This window comes from Hippopotamus amphibius, chromosome 9 (genome assembly GCF_030028045.1).
Source record: "Hippopotamus amphibius kiboko isolate mHipAmp2 chromosome 9, mHipAmp2.hap2, whole genome shotgun sequence".
NCBI classification, from domain to species: domain Eukaryota; kingdom Metazoa; phylum Chordata; class Mammalia; order Artiodactyla; family Hippopotamidae; genus Hippopotamus; species Hippopotamus amphibius.
Genome location: NC_080194.1, coordinates 56553053 through 56568286, shown reverse-complemented (window position 1 = coordinate 56568286; position 15234 = coordinate 56553053). Strand labels below are relative to the sequence as shown.

The 15234-nt window shown below is 35.9% G+C and overlaps 1 protein-coding gene across 3 annotated transcripts in view; it reads right to left on the bottom strand.

The window, feature by feature from the left end:
- Nucleotides 1-723: 723 nt before the first annotated feature.
- SESN3 (sestrin 3) overlaps nucleotides 724-15234 on the bottom strand; it is a 63175-nt gene continuing 48664 nt past the window's right edge. For all 3 annotated transcript variants that reach the window (XM_057748288.1, XM_057748289.1, XM_057748290.1), the window contains exons 7-10: nucleotides 13974-14092; nucleotides 12958-13148; nucleotides 10689-10833; nucleotides 724-8597 (exon numbers count right to left, since the gene is read on the bottom strand). In XM_057748288.1, the coding sequence (XP_057604271.1) occupies nucleotides 8511-8597; nucleotides 10689-10833; nucleotides 12958-13148; nucleotides 13974-14092 (542 nt within the window). In that variant the 3' untranslated portion in view covers nucleotides 724-8510. The remainder of the gene's footprint in view (nucleotides 8598-10688; nucleotides 10834-12957; nucleotides 13149-13973; nucleotides 14093-15234) is intronic.

Sequence of the window (15234 nt, the reverse complement as noted above, 5' to 3'; positions counted from 1 at the left end):
TACCTTGCACAAAAGACTCTGTACATCCTCTATAGCTTTCCCGAAGACTATTTTACGTTTCTGATTAGGAGTCTTACCATCACCTTGCATTACACAGGTATAATCTCCCCCTCCCCCAAAATTCTCTTTCTTAACTCTTTATTTCAATTAGCAACAACACTGCTCTCTGGGCTTTCTCATTTATCCACCCAAACTCATCACTGTACTACATATTTCAAATACATTATTACACTTCACTTAATTTCAAACAACCATCTCAAGAAGGCATTATCTCCCTTACATTGTGGTACGGAAATCCGACGTTCCTAGAGATCAAATTACTTAAGATCACGAAGCTAGTAGAATGTGAAAAATGAGCTTTGAATTCAAGGTCTGATCCAAGGTTCAATGCTCCTTCCTCCAATTTACCTTACTATTTTTGGTTAAAAAGAGATAATAGTGAAATTAATCAGCCTATTGCTGAGATCACAATAGACATTTTCAAAGGTAACAGTAACTATACACTTTGCACAACTTATACTATTGCAGTATTATCAAATGATTGTAAGAAAAATCACAAGAAAACTGTAGGTCAGGAAGAAATAAGGGGAAAAAAATGACTCTTACAATGCTGATGTCTTTCAGAATGCAGGTCCAATAATTAAGTGGAAACAAACGTAGGCAAGAATGCTACTCCAATATTAATTTAAATATATATATAAAAGCAAACAGTCAGTGTTCAGTTTTGCCAATTTTATTGAACCAATAAAATTCCTACTAATAACAATGAAATAAATTTCTGCAAGTATAAATGTGATACAGTTTAACAAAACCCATTGTTCTGTACCTATAAATAGATTTTCAAAATGTCATAAAAAGTGCAGTTATGAATTGTTAACATGTTAATACACAGTTCCTTTATTTCAAATGTGTTTGCCTTGACTCACCAACAGTTCCTTCTGCATCTGTTCAAATAATATTACCCATCCCTCCAAAAAAAAAAAAAAAAAGAGGCATTAAAGCACTAGAATATTACACATAAACTGATCCATTCAGGTCAGCTTTAGTCAGAATTGTAAAATCAGCAACATAAGAAAAATAAAACCTAGTTATACATACAAAAAGCTTTCATGGGTTCTATAATCTCCTTAACTGCTGACTTATGTAGAGGGCATAATAGTTGAAAAAGCTTATATGGTTAACTAACTTAGACTACGTCTACAGCAGGGTCTGATTTGCCAGAACAAGTTTAAAATGGCTGTTTATCAAGTTTGCTATTTTCAGAATTGAAACTATAAATGTAAGACCACCATTTGACACTGAAGATTGTGTGAATCCTAAATTGCATCAATGATCTATTTGATAAACGCTTATTCTAATTGAAAACCTTATATAGTAAGAGACTGATAGATATATAGCAGTCTTAAAGATCATGTCATCCGCCTCACATTAGTCCAAAGTCACGTGCTTCGTAAAAAAAAATTACAGTAACAAAGCACAGGACTACAAAGGCAAAACATCACAGCTTCTGATTACATGGAATAAAAAGTACCAAGGAACGCAAAAGATAATTCTGTATTAATACTGATGAATTAAAGAACTATAACAGACGTTTCACAGCATGCTACATATATCACTCACAACTTAAGAATAAAATGATGTCTAAAATTGAAAGATAAGAAGTTGGCAATCTGATTTCGTGTGCAATTCAGCTACAAAGTCTTAATATATACATTCATGATGTAGCTGCCCTGCAAAATCAGGTTTTTAAAAAAAAAGAGATTTCAAGTTCAAATCCTATTTCATAAGCTAAAGGATACATCCAGTTCTTCCATGACCAGGAAAGTTACTTTCAGGTTTGAAGGAGCTAATCCAAGTAGCAAGGCCATGTTCCAAGTTGACCTGACAGGGTTCTTTGTAACCTTGCTCCAACTGTGCATGTGCCTGTGAGTATTCTATTAGCATGGAGAAGATGCCAAAGTGGCTTGTGGTTTGCTCTCTGTATCTATCTTATCAGATTGAAAAGAGTAAATGTGAAGAGAAAGAGGAAGGGAAAAATTGTATTTTCTCTCCAGGGAAGATATATGGATGTAAAGGAAATATCTGGACTAGATATAGAGTTGGGATGACTTTCTTTCCTTGATGAACAAGGGTACCATTTAACGCTTACCCTTTATTTCAGAGAACCAGTGAAATTCAGAAAGGAGAAAAATACTGTCAACATTACAAAGGAAATTTCTTGGCTACCCGACTAATGCATTTTTCTTTATCCTATTTTTTGATCCTTCCTTATGAGATTTGGGAGTCAGTTGACAATTTGTAAAGACTGATTAACTTAAGAAAGAGATGTATAATCAGTTTCACTCAGTGTCATGATGCATACACTTAAGCTAATCAGAATTCATAAACACTATTTAGCATTAAAGACTAGAGAGTCTCCCTCCTTTTCATATTCTTTCTGTTAAAATTATACATTCGTTTTTAAGAGGTTAAACTGAGGGGTGCAAGAAAATAGACTGTTTTAGCGAACCTCTATACCAAAACTTACATTTATCATATTTAGACTTACTAACGTTTGATGTTGTCCTACGAGCTGTAAAATGGGGTGTTTGTTCTAATGGCTATTTTATAGTAGGCATTTCATTATTTCAGATTTCCACAAGCACTGAAAAGAATCAGATATTCACCCCCCCCCCCACCCCCATAGTCCTTCTTTTTCAACTCTGGACTTCATTTCATGGTGGTGCAGTCATAATTAAATATAAAGCTAGAAAGAACACTTACTGACATATGATTTAATAAAAACCATCCCTTCAGTCTCCATTATTCAAGTCTCATTTCTTAACTAGGCATCTATTCATTTCTGGGCCCTAAAAGGTATTTACTAGACTCTATTATCAGGTGGGGTTGTTCATGAAGGGACGTGGAAGGCCATCCAAATACCACTGTAGGTCATAATAATCTGTACTTTCAAACAGGGTGGGGTTTGTCTTCAGGTCAGACAACCATCTATAGATAAACACGCCCCAGGTTAGAAACCTGACAGTGTTCATCTATTGACCACACTGAGTAGGCACTGGCTAGAGAGGAAGAACTGCTGCTTCTTCCTCTTCTGTGCATTTCCTCGTCCTTAATGATACTGTCTGGATATACTGGAAATGCAGCCATGGTTATAAGGACTGCGAAGGCAGTGCATTTCCTTCTCATCCCATAGCTCATTTTCCCCAGTGAGAACAGGGTAGGAATAGGGGTTAGAAGCTTAGTCTAACCTAGGGAAGCTTGATCAAACCCTCACGTAGCCAATTTTGTGGTATTTTATCTATATTATAAATCAAATGGTTTTTTTATGATCCAATAGGACCACCTAAACATCCTTTATCATATGTCCTTCTATTGGAAATGTGTTTCAAGGCCCAAATGACACCAATAAAACAAATGTCTGGAACATCACCCATTTGTATGCCAGAAACCTCCTGTTCCACTGATAGGTTACAAATCAATCTGGATTGCTGGAGAATTTTCACTTTACATTCAAATAACTTGGACTAACGCAGGTATTTATTACCAAATATAGATCCAGGTTAAGATGGCAATTCATTCACTTCAAAATCCTGCTAAATGCTAAATTATGCATGGTAGAAATAGTTCAATTTCCGTATCATGTATAAATATAAAGATTCCTACTTTGATAGAAGGCAAAAATCTTCTATGATTTATTTAAAATATGGAAGTAGTATTACTGAACAACAGAGAGTAAATCCATGAAAAGGTTGGATACTCTGAGTTTATAGGCTCTTTGGGGATGAGGTAGAGGAGAGCAAGATATTTTGGCAGCTGGGAAAGGGTAGAATAGTATGGGATGGACGAGATTACATGTGGTGCTGCGTAAGATCTGTTAGGGTGTCTAGGGCAAAGGTTAGTCAAAATATAGCTAGGTTCAGGGATATCGTGGGAGTTGGGACAAGTCGTATTCTTCATGGATGGAGAAAAAGTAACTGGGAAAAGTAAATGCTGGTGACGATCAGCAGGTGGCTGGTGAGGTTTGGTTTGGATTGTGAAAAGGCGTTCAGACCAAGATGGGCTGAGGGGAGGGGAGGAGAGTGAGCTTGGTAGAGGTCGAGGCACTTGAAGGAAGAGAAAGCAGGCAGGAAAGGGGGCGCTGAACGTAGGCAGGAGCTCCCGCAACAGGAAGTGCTCCTTTAGATTAGGTGTGTGATGCTGAGGGCAGCCATGCTCTTAGAGTTATGGTCCATGTGTTCTTTGAAGGACTTTTCCTTCCTCACAGGGCTCTGCCTTGACAGGTACCTCTACCTCTATGATCCACTTCACCCCAGCTAATTTTTTTTCTAGGTCTCACCTGAGCGGACACTACTAATGAAGCCAAATTAGCATGGAAGCAAGCTCCACATACAGGCGGCACTGAAGTTCTGTTGACTGAGAGGAATACATTCATGTTACAGTACTGTTTTAAGGAAAGATTATTTCATTTGATTCTCAGTCTCCAGAGGGATATAATCGGGAAACAGTTGATGATGATGGCCACCTAGAATAGGTTCTGACTATGAAATCAGGTAACTTAAAACTTGATCTGAATAGAGGAGCCACAAACCTTTCAGTTTGCTGTTGAATTATACTATTAGCAAATTTCATATACTATTTATATAACGTTATTGTTGCATAATTTTCACTCCTTGCAAGACCATCTATTTGCATAAAAGAAGAAAAAGTCCCCATAGATAAAGAGAAGAGTTTAAGGTCTTGCTTTCCAGAGGAATGATTTAGAATTGTTTTTAAAACACAACATAAAATGAAAACCTCATTTTACTAGCACAGTGCAAATCATTTTTATAACATGCACTGAAATTTATTTTTTTCCCTGATGAATTGTCCTTAGAGTTTAAAAGAATCTCACCACCATAAGCATGCACTCTGCACTAAAGTGGTGAACCATTTTTAAGTACAGATCTTTAATTGTTGGCTGATAATTTCATTTTCCTGCGGCATAAAAATATAAGATTTTGGATTTAAAAACTCTATAATGTGGGGGAAAAAGTTGCTCAGGAATAATGTTAACTAGTTTTTAGAAGCATTTAAAATTTATAAGGGACTTTATAACACAATTAAAGTAGGGGCTCTGGTTCAAATACAATTTTGATATAAAGCTGACATTGAATGTTCTGTTCTAAGACAGTCCTCGGTTGTTCTGTCATTATTATTTGGGTTTAAAATCATAATTACAGGCCAAGGCCATGCCCCAGATTCCACAATAGCCACTCTTTATTTAAAAAGTACCCCAAATGGGACAAAGATTCTTCCTGAGATTGAGACAGTATCCTTAGTTCAAAAAGGGGAAGAAATAATAAGTTGTCCCATCTCAAAAGCCTGTTTGCCTCTAATGATCACAAGTCCATCTGAGGAAGCCTAATCTGAAGGCTCCAAGGAGGCACCTGCCTGGCCCCTCCCGCAGTCAAGGGTTTGGGTTCAAGATTTACTTTCAGAGAGGAGAGTATTTGGATTTTCTTAAGGTGATCTGACAAATTGAGAATTATAACTGAAGTGGGAAAACTTGAAATTCAAAAGGAAATGGATATCCTTTAAGCATATACATCAGTGGATTATTAGACTAATTTGAAAATAACAAGCAACGGAGTTAGAGACTTCACATTCACATGTGCTTTTTTTCACGTACACCTGCACATTTCAGTTTGGCACAATGTGAGCCCAAGGGGTAGGTTAGCAGATCGTATAGTCACATCATTACACCAATTGAACCAGATATCTCTTTTAAAAATATCACATTTTAATATAAAAAGCTATACTATAAATTACTACATAGTAAATTCAATACTCTGAAAAAATACCACCCTGGAAAACCGCATCAGAATTTCAAGTTTGCATTAGCTGAAGTTCACAGCACACTCACTGTACAATGGATTTTACAACCTGGAAGGCTGTGCGTGCTGCATCTTGGCAGGTGCATTGGCACCTTCAAAGTCAATTTTTCTAGGCTGATTCAGTGAGGTTTATAAATATATTGTTTTGCTTTTGATTATAGTTCCAAGTCAACTGATTTTCCTGATTAGTATGAGACAGATCGATGCTGAGCTAAAAAGAAACCTTGCTAGGAAAGAGATCTAGTAAAGGCACTAATATTTCCATAACCCAAACTCCAACTACTTACATTTCTGGGGGAGAAAAACACAAAAACAAAAACTAAGTGGCCATTTTAGTTACTTAAACCTTGGTTCCCATTTTGGTCTAAAGCTCATATGATGTTCTGTGAGAACTTCTCCTCCTTTTCAATATATAAAAATCATTTTTCATCCTGTAATACAGGTCACCTGCACAAAAACATGGGGATAGTAACTGAAAGAATTCTAATAAAAAGGAAAAAAATGTCAAGAGCAAAGGATAGCCTCAACTTGAAAGTTTTAAAATTAGGGAAGTCAAATGGACATGCATGTTGTCATTCATGATTTGCCATTCTCCTAAATACTTTCTTTGTAGTTAATACACATCTATACAATGTGATATGTAGTAAAATCAACATATGGTATATGCAGTAGACAAAACAGACTAGATCTGGCACAAGTTCTTTGAATAATCTCTTTAAATAAACCACCCTGTCTTAAAAAATATTAGCGATTTTTTTCCTCACATGGAAGATTTCGAACAAAATCTTGGAATCTAAATATGCAGAACTATCTTATATTCATAGGTTTACAGTCACCTTTCTATCTTCTTATCTAGAACAAAGCCTAAAAGAAAGCAGCCTAATGGATTGTACCAGAAAAGGATGATAAACGGAAGGGGAAAATGACTGAACAGAAAACGAGTCCACAATTCTTTCATGAGAGAAAAAAAGTAAGTCCTAGATAACAAGTCAGTCAGTCTAAAATGAAGTCTTTGTGGGAACGCTAATGGAAAATTTTAACTCTCTTATTCACTATGAAAAAATGGATCTGTTTTAAAAAATTAGCATGTTTGTGTAAAATTCAAGTCACCCTTAGTTAACCAAAAAGTGTTTAAGCAGTGCAGTCGTGTCCTACTGGATAGCTGTAAGCATCTCTTTAGGCACTTCACTGGTTCATTAACATAATACAAATTAAAGCTATAAACACATAATGTTGTGCTCTGTAAAGATAGTCTAATCAAGCGACATAAACCAATGCAAAAGTGTGACTCTGGGGATGCTTTTTCCTCCCTTAAGACTTGAGATCTTTTTTTAACCAGTTGTCCAAAGAGATTTTCCTGGGGAAGGGGATGCTTTGGCATTGTGAAAGGAACACTGTTCGACCCCAGGAAGGCAGAAGCCTTGTGCGATAAAGAAATCTGAACCAATTTCTTTCCTGCTCTGTGTTAAAAGGACACTTCTGCAGTGACATAACAGGGGGCGAGTTCGTTGAGTATTTTTCTTTAACATATTGCACTCTTTTGTTGTTGTTGTTCAATGACATTAATGCATAGAAACACAATGTTTACCTTCGAATAATAAACTGTTTAGCCTATCACAAGAAAAACCATGGAAAATAAGTTCTAAAAGCCTAACAGGAAAAAAAATATAGGTATATTAACCTTCCTCTGCTTACTGCAATATAGAAAACACTATGAGAAAAGAAAAATGTGCAAAGAAAATTTTTGGTCAGTCTTGTGTGGGTACATGTTTATATGTGCCAACTACATGAACTATATAAGCAGCTGTGTGAGCACTGATTACTTCTGATGACTGAGGATCACTGTCAGTGATGGAAAGGATTGTGCATAAGTCCACTTTTCATGTGTCTATCTGATATGGAGAACGCAAACTTCTGTTTCAGAAGAGAATGAAACTAGCTGAATTTGGCATTTCAGTAGCATGCTATAGAATTCATCATGATCAATTTCACATTAAATTATGGACAATGGCTGTATCACATTTCATGTTATCGCCAATAGCAGTAAAAAAGAAAAAAACAAAAACAAATAAACAAAAAAACATAAACAGTGCCTGACAAATAATCTCCTGGGGACACAGACGAGTGTCCTGTGAGCAGCTTAGTTCAACAGCGCGTGCTTCTCCTCCACCAGATTTAGGACACAACGTTAAAATTCTAGAATGGCCAGAGGAGGTCATTCATTGCTGAGTTCCAATATCTGAAAAACAATTGCTCAAGCAGATTGTAAGCGCTTTTCCTTTTTAAAAAAAAAAAAAAAAAAAGGAAAGAACAAAAATACACATACACACAAACCCCAAAGCACTGAAGTTAAGCGTTAACAAACCAGGTTCATGATTTATGATCAGTATCCAAAAATCCAACTATAAACAATGCCAAGTAGTGCTCCTCAGTATTATTTTTGCAATGGTTAGTCACGTTAAGCATCAAGAAAGAGAAAATACATCATTGCACATTACAGCCGCCCCCCAAAAAACGGCTAAAACTTTGACACTAGAGAATTGAATAATGTTTGATGCTACATCACAAACAGCTTCTGATGTATATCCTATGTGGAAAGGTCTTTACACATATGTGACATCTTCCCTGGGTGATGCTTCAGGTCAAATGCCGAGTTATGGCACGAAGAGCATAGAGGAGCTCAGCTTGCATCCGTGCTTCCATTAGAAGTAAATTCACATGAACCTAGAAAGGAAAGTGTTACCAGTTTAGTGACCATTCTAAACAACTGGAAAAACTTTAATTTTTTTCAAATATCAGACATTCACAAATGTTTTTCATGGGTATTATATAGACACATATACAAACACACACACATCTGGGCATATTTATGTGTGTGCATGGTGTAATACTCATAAGAAAACTGTGTTTATAAGAAAACGTGAGCAGTGAAAATGACCCCTAAAGTCTTAAAAAGTCCAATAATTTTGTCAGGATAGATGTTATGTAAAGCCAATCAATCTTTTGGGTTATGTTATAAAATCAAACTAATTTTTACAGATCACAATTTTCCTACAAGTTATACTTTCTTCCAGTTGTAAAATTTTATATATATATAATATATATATATATATATATATTATATATATATTAGCCCAACATTTCTTAGAGCCTATGCTTATTCCTTGGAAAGCTTTTAAAAACATTTCTTACTGTTTACAGGCATACCTTCTTTTATCCTGCTTTGCTTTATTGCACTTTACAGATACTGTGTTTTTTACAAATGGAAGGTTTGTGGCAACCCTGCACCAAGCAAGTCTATTGGCATCATTTTCCAACAGCATATGCTCTCTTCGTGTCTCTGTGTCACATCTGGGAATCCTTACAACATTTCAAACCCTCTACCAGCAAAAAGACTATGACTCTGAAGGTTCAAATGGTGGTTAGCATTTTTTAGCAATAAAGCATTTTTTAATTAAGGTATGTACACTATTTTTTAAGACATAATGATATTATACACTTAATAAACCACAATATAGTGTAAACATAACTTTCATGTGCACTGAAAAATCAAAATTTCATGTGACTCCCTTTATTGTGCTATTTACTTTGTTATAGTGGTCTGGAACCAAACCCGTAATACCTCTGAGGTATGCTTGTATTTGGGAGATATTAAAGTGAAAATCTGAAGCTTAAAGCAGTTTGGAATTAGTGTCTGGTATTCAGATATGCATAGCTTGCCTAGAGTCTTTTAGATACAGCTGTGAACAAGCAGCTAACTTTTTTGGGGGGGGGATACATCTCATTTGATAGGTGAAAATAAATACATATTTTCAAAATTTTGTACAAAGAAATATGTTGTGTGTATTTAGATTATTTTGATATCTTTCTATAGCTTAAATATATTGTTGGATCTATTCTCTTGATGGGTGAGGAGAATTTCTAAGTACCACCCAGTAAAGGGAGCAAATCTAATGCAAACACATAAGCAGAGCACAAAATCCATCAAGGAGAGATGCTGGATAAATAAATGGGTCTTTATCTGATGTGTGATCGGCTCTAAGACTTCAGGAAAGTCTGCCAGGGATTGATGTCACAACGTTCCCATCAAAGTCATACAGTTACTGAGTGAATATTAGGACCCTAAAAAGGTTTTCTTACTCTCAAACTTAGAAACTGCGGTATAAATGGAAGATTCTTGGACTTAAGGGTCAAAAGACCTGTGATTTAAAGCCATACTTATTTTAGTATGTTGGTAAAGATCCTTAACATTTATTAGGTCTTAAATAAGGATTCCTATATATTTCAATCCAAAGAAATATCCTCATATAATAATATATTTGGCTCAAAGGTCCTGCATTAAATTGTCAAAGTACCAAATTACCAAGTTGAAACGAGAAACTCTTATTCTAATAGGCTAACTATAATGACTAGAGTGAAAATCTCTAAATGGATATGCCTTCTGGGCCAAGATACAATTACACCTAATACAACATCTCTGAAGGAGGTTAGATTTTTACTAATAGAATGGTAGACAGTTTCCCAAATGTACTTCTAAAATATCAATATTCAGATCCAATCTTTCAAAGGCCAGTGCTAAACTTTTACTACATACACCACATTGGACACATAACCAAGACAGATAACCAAAATTTAGTTAATATTCAATAAACCTGAATTTAAAATCATTGAAAGAAAAACAGATGTCCAGATGAGGCCACTTCCATTTCTTTGATGATGCTAATTTATTAAAATTTTCATGTCTAATTTTTTCATAATCAGTACTTCTTACATTGAATATCTGTCTATGGTAAAAGATTCAGTCATGAAACACACCTTTTCTGAGTGTTTGAACTGACGCCAGTAACTATCATACATGCGCTTGGTAGTCCTCTCAGGGTAGCAGGTCACTGTCTTAATGTAAACCTTCAGGCTTCGTTCAAGTAATTGATTAACTTCTCCATAATCATAGTCATCATACCTATGAGCAATGTGACAGCAAGCTTTAGAATGACAGAATCCAAATTTCTGATTTTTAAAACTATACCAAGACACAATAATTATCTAGCAATTAAATACCCAAAGCTCATTCATTAATTCACCTAACAAATATTTACTGAGTGCCTACTGTGTGCCATGTCCTTTCCATGTCACTCCTCTAGGCACCTGTGAGACACAAATCAACAAAACAGACAAAAATCACTGGCCTCATGGAATTTAAATTCTATTGGAGAAAAAAGAAAGAAATGAGAAAGAAAACCATATATTATATCAGATGATGATAACTGCTATGGAGATAAAATGCAACTGAAGGCTGGGGGGTGGGGGGGAGTTGTGATTTTAGATAGAGTGGGCAGGAAGCCTTCTCTGAGAGGCTGACATTTCAGCCCTAACGCAGCTGTCTAGGGCTTCCCATTTCAAGGAAGAGAGAATAATCAATTGTGTTCAATGCTACTGACAAGTCAAAGAAGATGCTGCTGAGGACTGACATAGCAAGGAGCTGTGCAGAGGTCACGGACAACCTCAGTGAGAGCCGTTCTGTTGACGTAATAGGAGCAAAAGCCTGATACTGCAGTCACTTCATGAGAGAATGGGAGATGAAAAGATGGTGACAGTAGACATACAAAATTTTTTCAAAGAGATTTGCTGTGCATGGGAGCAGAAACATAAGGTGACAGCCAGAGGGAAAAGAAGGATGAAGAAAGGATTTTTTTTTTTTGAGATGATGCGAGAAATAATAGCCTATTATTTACTTTATATACTGATGGGAAAGATCTGATTAAGAGAGTAAAATTGATCACGCAGGAGGGAGAAGGGAGAATTGCTAGAACAGGGATCTTTAGAAGATGAGAGGAGATGGGATTCTAAGCCCAAGAGCGTAGGAGCATAGACAGTCCATCCATAATATGAGAGAAGAGCAGAGCAAATGGGCACAGGAGCAGATACAAGGGTAAATGCAGTAGTGGGACCTTGTGGGATTTCTATATTTTCTGTCACTTTCTAACCCAAATATAATGCTTAGTTTAAAAAAAAAAAGCCTCCGGGATTTTATATAAACTTTATTTAGTAGCATCCAACAAAGAAATATAATCACCATAATATTTGTTATTTATTGTCTTGAATATAACAAATATTTATCACAATTGAATTAAAATCTACTAGTGTTTATTTTTCTTAATTAGGTTCCTATAATATCTGTTTTAAAGTGTGATGATTCTTTCTAGAATAGTAAATGGGCAAATAGCAGATTTATTATTTACCATTATAATAGTGTCCTTTAGGTAGAATATTTCATTATTAGTTGATTTTTCAGGAAATTTGGGATTTTTTCAGTTAAAGTTCTAGAAACCACTTCACTTAACAAATTGAATTCTAATTCCATTCCATGAAGGCTTTCTGATACTACACCAGATGGGATGTAGTATAGAGTCAACTGAATGTATTCATAACTGGGGATTTTCTCTTTCTGCAAATTCCTTTCCATAAGTCTTCAAAACCCAGCTCAAAAAGGATGTTCTCCAAAAGAGCTTTCCTGATTAGACCATTCAGTCTCATTCACTCACTCACTCCCTGTCCTCTCAATTCTAATTTTCTAAATTTAGAGTCCACTAATTTATACTGACTTACAGTTTTGTTTCAGTGTACTTATCTGAGCTTATGTGAGCTTTATGAGGGTGGACTCTACCCTAGTTTTATTTATACCCTAATTAGCATTCCTCCAAAAATGAACCAACCAACCAACCAACAAAGCAACCAACCAGCACTTATTACAGCTATCTAAAGGCACATAATATGTTTTTTAAAGGTCCAGTTCTTCCAGGAAGGATTCTCAAATTGAGTGATTCTCTCCTATCCCCAAGGATTACTGATGTTGTTTTCCCTCCTTAGTAAATTCTAACTACTATATTTATATGTGTACATTAAGATTCATAACAGTTAAACAAAGAAAAATGCTTTTCTATAAAATAGAATTAATTTTTAAAAATCAGATGCCCACATGTAATATTTTCTCCCCAGAAGCATATATTCCTCAACTAAGAGAAGTCAGACTCATGTCAGAATTTTCACTTAGAAACGTATAAAACTGTCTCCACGATGACCATACCTGATTCCAAACATACAGTGAACGTAGTTAAATAAAGCTCTGTGCAGCATGGCTGTGTCAACATCCTCATGGGTGGCCATAGTGTTATAGGTGAGATTGTAGACCATGCGGAACTTCTCGTCAAGAAGATGTCCAATGTCAGAATAAAGTCTGTTCACCAGGGAGAACCCATGATTTTCCCAGGTATAGTCCTAAAAACACAAAATGTATCCAATTACAAAATGGCCACTCTCCATTTATAGTCTATGTTTTTGTTAAGAATAACCACTGAAGCAAGGAAGTGGAGATATTTCAAAGTCTTTAATTCTTTCACTAATTCCAAGTTTGTAGCTTTACCAAGAACACTTCACCTCAGTTCATAGATGGGAGTGCTGTGCTGTTTCCTTAGCGGGTCCAGGGTTTGGCGTGTTGGTGATAAACTCTGGATACCTCCTCTGGTCAAGTACTATGCAAACTATGCCCTCATTTGGAAGGACCCCAGAAAAACCTTGGAATATTCCTATGTGACGAAACCTACTCAGGGGCCCGGGCAGTTAGCAGATCACCTGAAACAAGTGCAGAGGAGTCTGTCTTCATTCACACTTATCCTCTCTTTACGAGCCACATCACTCCTGTGACTCTTTTCTAGGAGTGGGGAGGGGGTGGCCCTTAAGCCCATAACTACTGATGTATGATCTTATTACAAAATGACTTTTTATTATAAATGTGAGCATATCACTCGATTTCCTCCCTGCTCCTCTCCAAAAAATGAACATTATACAACTATCATGTAATAGTGCAAGTAACTGAATAAAAGCAGTTTCCTTTTGCTTTCCAAGGGGGTTAATGTTGAAGTAATAACCTATCAACTGGGACATCAAGTTAGACAAGGCCGAAAACTAGGTTAAATAAAGACATTTACAGAGTCTATCAAAATGCCCTATTAATTTATTGAGAAGTGAATTTATTTACATTTCAGCATTTCACAATTAAAATGACAGTATCTCTTGTTTCTCTGAATTAAAGGCGTCTAATACCTGAGCTCGGAATGTTGGCAAATGCTCCTCTCCTCGTCTGGCAAAGTCTTCATACCCAAAACCAGGGTCTTCGATATATCGGGAGACATCAGATGTTATAATCATGTCATCCTCAAAATCTAAGGACAATAATAAACAATCTCGTGTTAAGGAAACCATACGGAGTTAGAACAATGAATCAGCTTCACGTTCCTCCACTTTTTCACTTTAGCTTTCTCATGGATGTCCAAAGTGACAATACTGACTACATGGCTTAAATTCACATAAAATATCTTTAGTTGAAGTTCTGAATATGATTTCATTACCAAATACTGACAATACTAACATTTAGCTGTAGTTATCTAGGCAAAAAATTGGCTAAATTGAAATATCTAAATAGTAGCAGCCAAGGATCAACACATCTGTTTTACTTATTTAGAAAAGGAAGATAGCACAGGCTTTTGAATATAAAGCTTAAAATTTTTTTTGATCTCTCCAGGGGATAAAGTAGGATGTGGGGAAAGAGAAGGGATGAGGGTGAAAGACCACCTAAATTGAGTTTAATATGAAGCTGAATTTTGTTAAAATTAGATGGTGTTTCATCTGGATGTATTCACTGTGAAAATTAGTTCAGTAGAGTTCATTCTTAGCTTACAAAGAGGCATCCAGGGAGAAGAACTGGTAAGGGCCACAGAAGGGAGGAAAGCAGACTTTTGGGTACCACTATTATTCTCTCAGTTGATCTGGATGCTAGTTAACAGGAAGGATCAGTTTGTGTGTAAAGTTCATTAAGTTTTACACCTAAGATATGTGTACTTTTCTGTGTACATGAAAACCAAAAGGTATACAACATATATGAAGTAAACAATGTGCTTCTGAGACTACGATTAGAATATTATCAAAATGACATTCAGAAAGACAGAAGATTTTAATAATATTTTTAAGACAGCTGACATCTACATACTTGATAATATTAAAAATTTACCTCTGAAAAACTGTAAATGTCCAATGCATGTTAATTTGGTTTAAAGCTAATTCTATTTTTTTTTTAGATCCTTATTGGAGTATAATTGCTTTACAATTTGTGTTAATTTCTGCTGTACAACAAAGTGAATCTGTTCTATTTATACATATATCCCCATCTCCCCTCCCTCTTGAGCCTCCCTCCTACCCTCACTATCCCACCCCTTTAGGTCATCACCAAACATCGAGTTGATCTCCCTGTGCTCTGCAGCAGCTTCCCACTAGCCATACATTTTACATTTGGTAGTATATATATGTC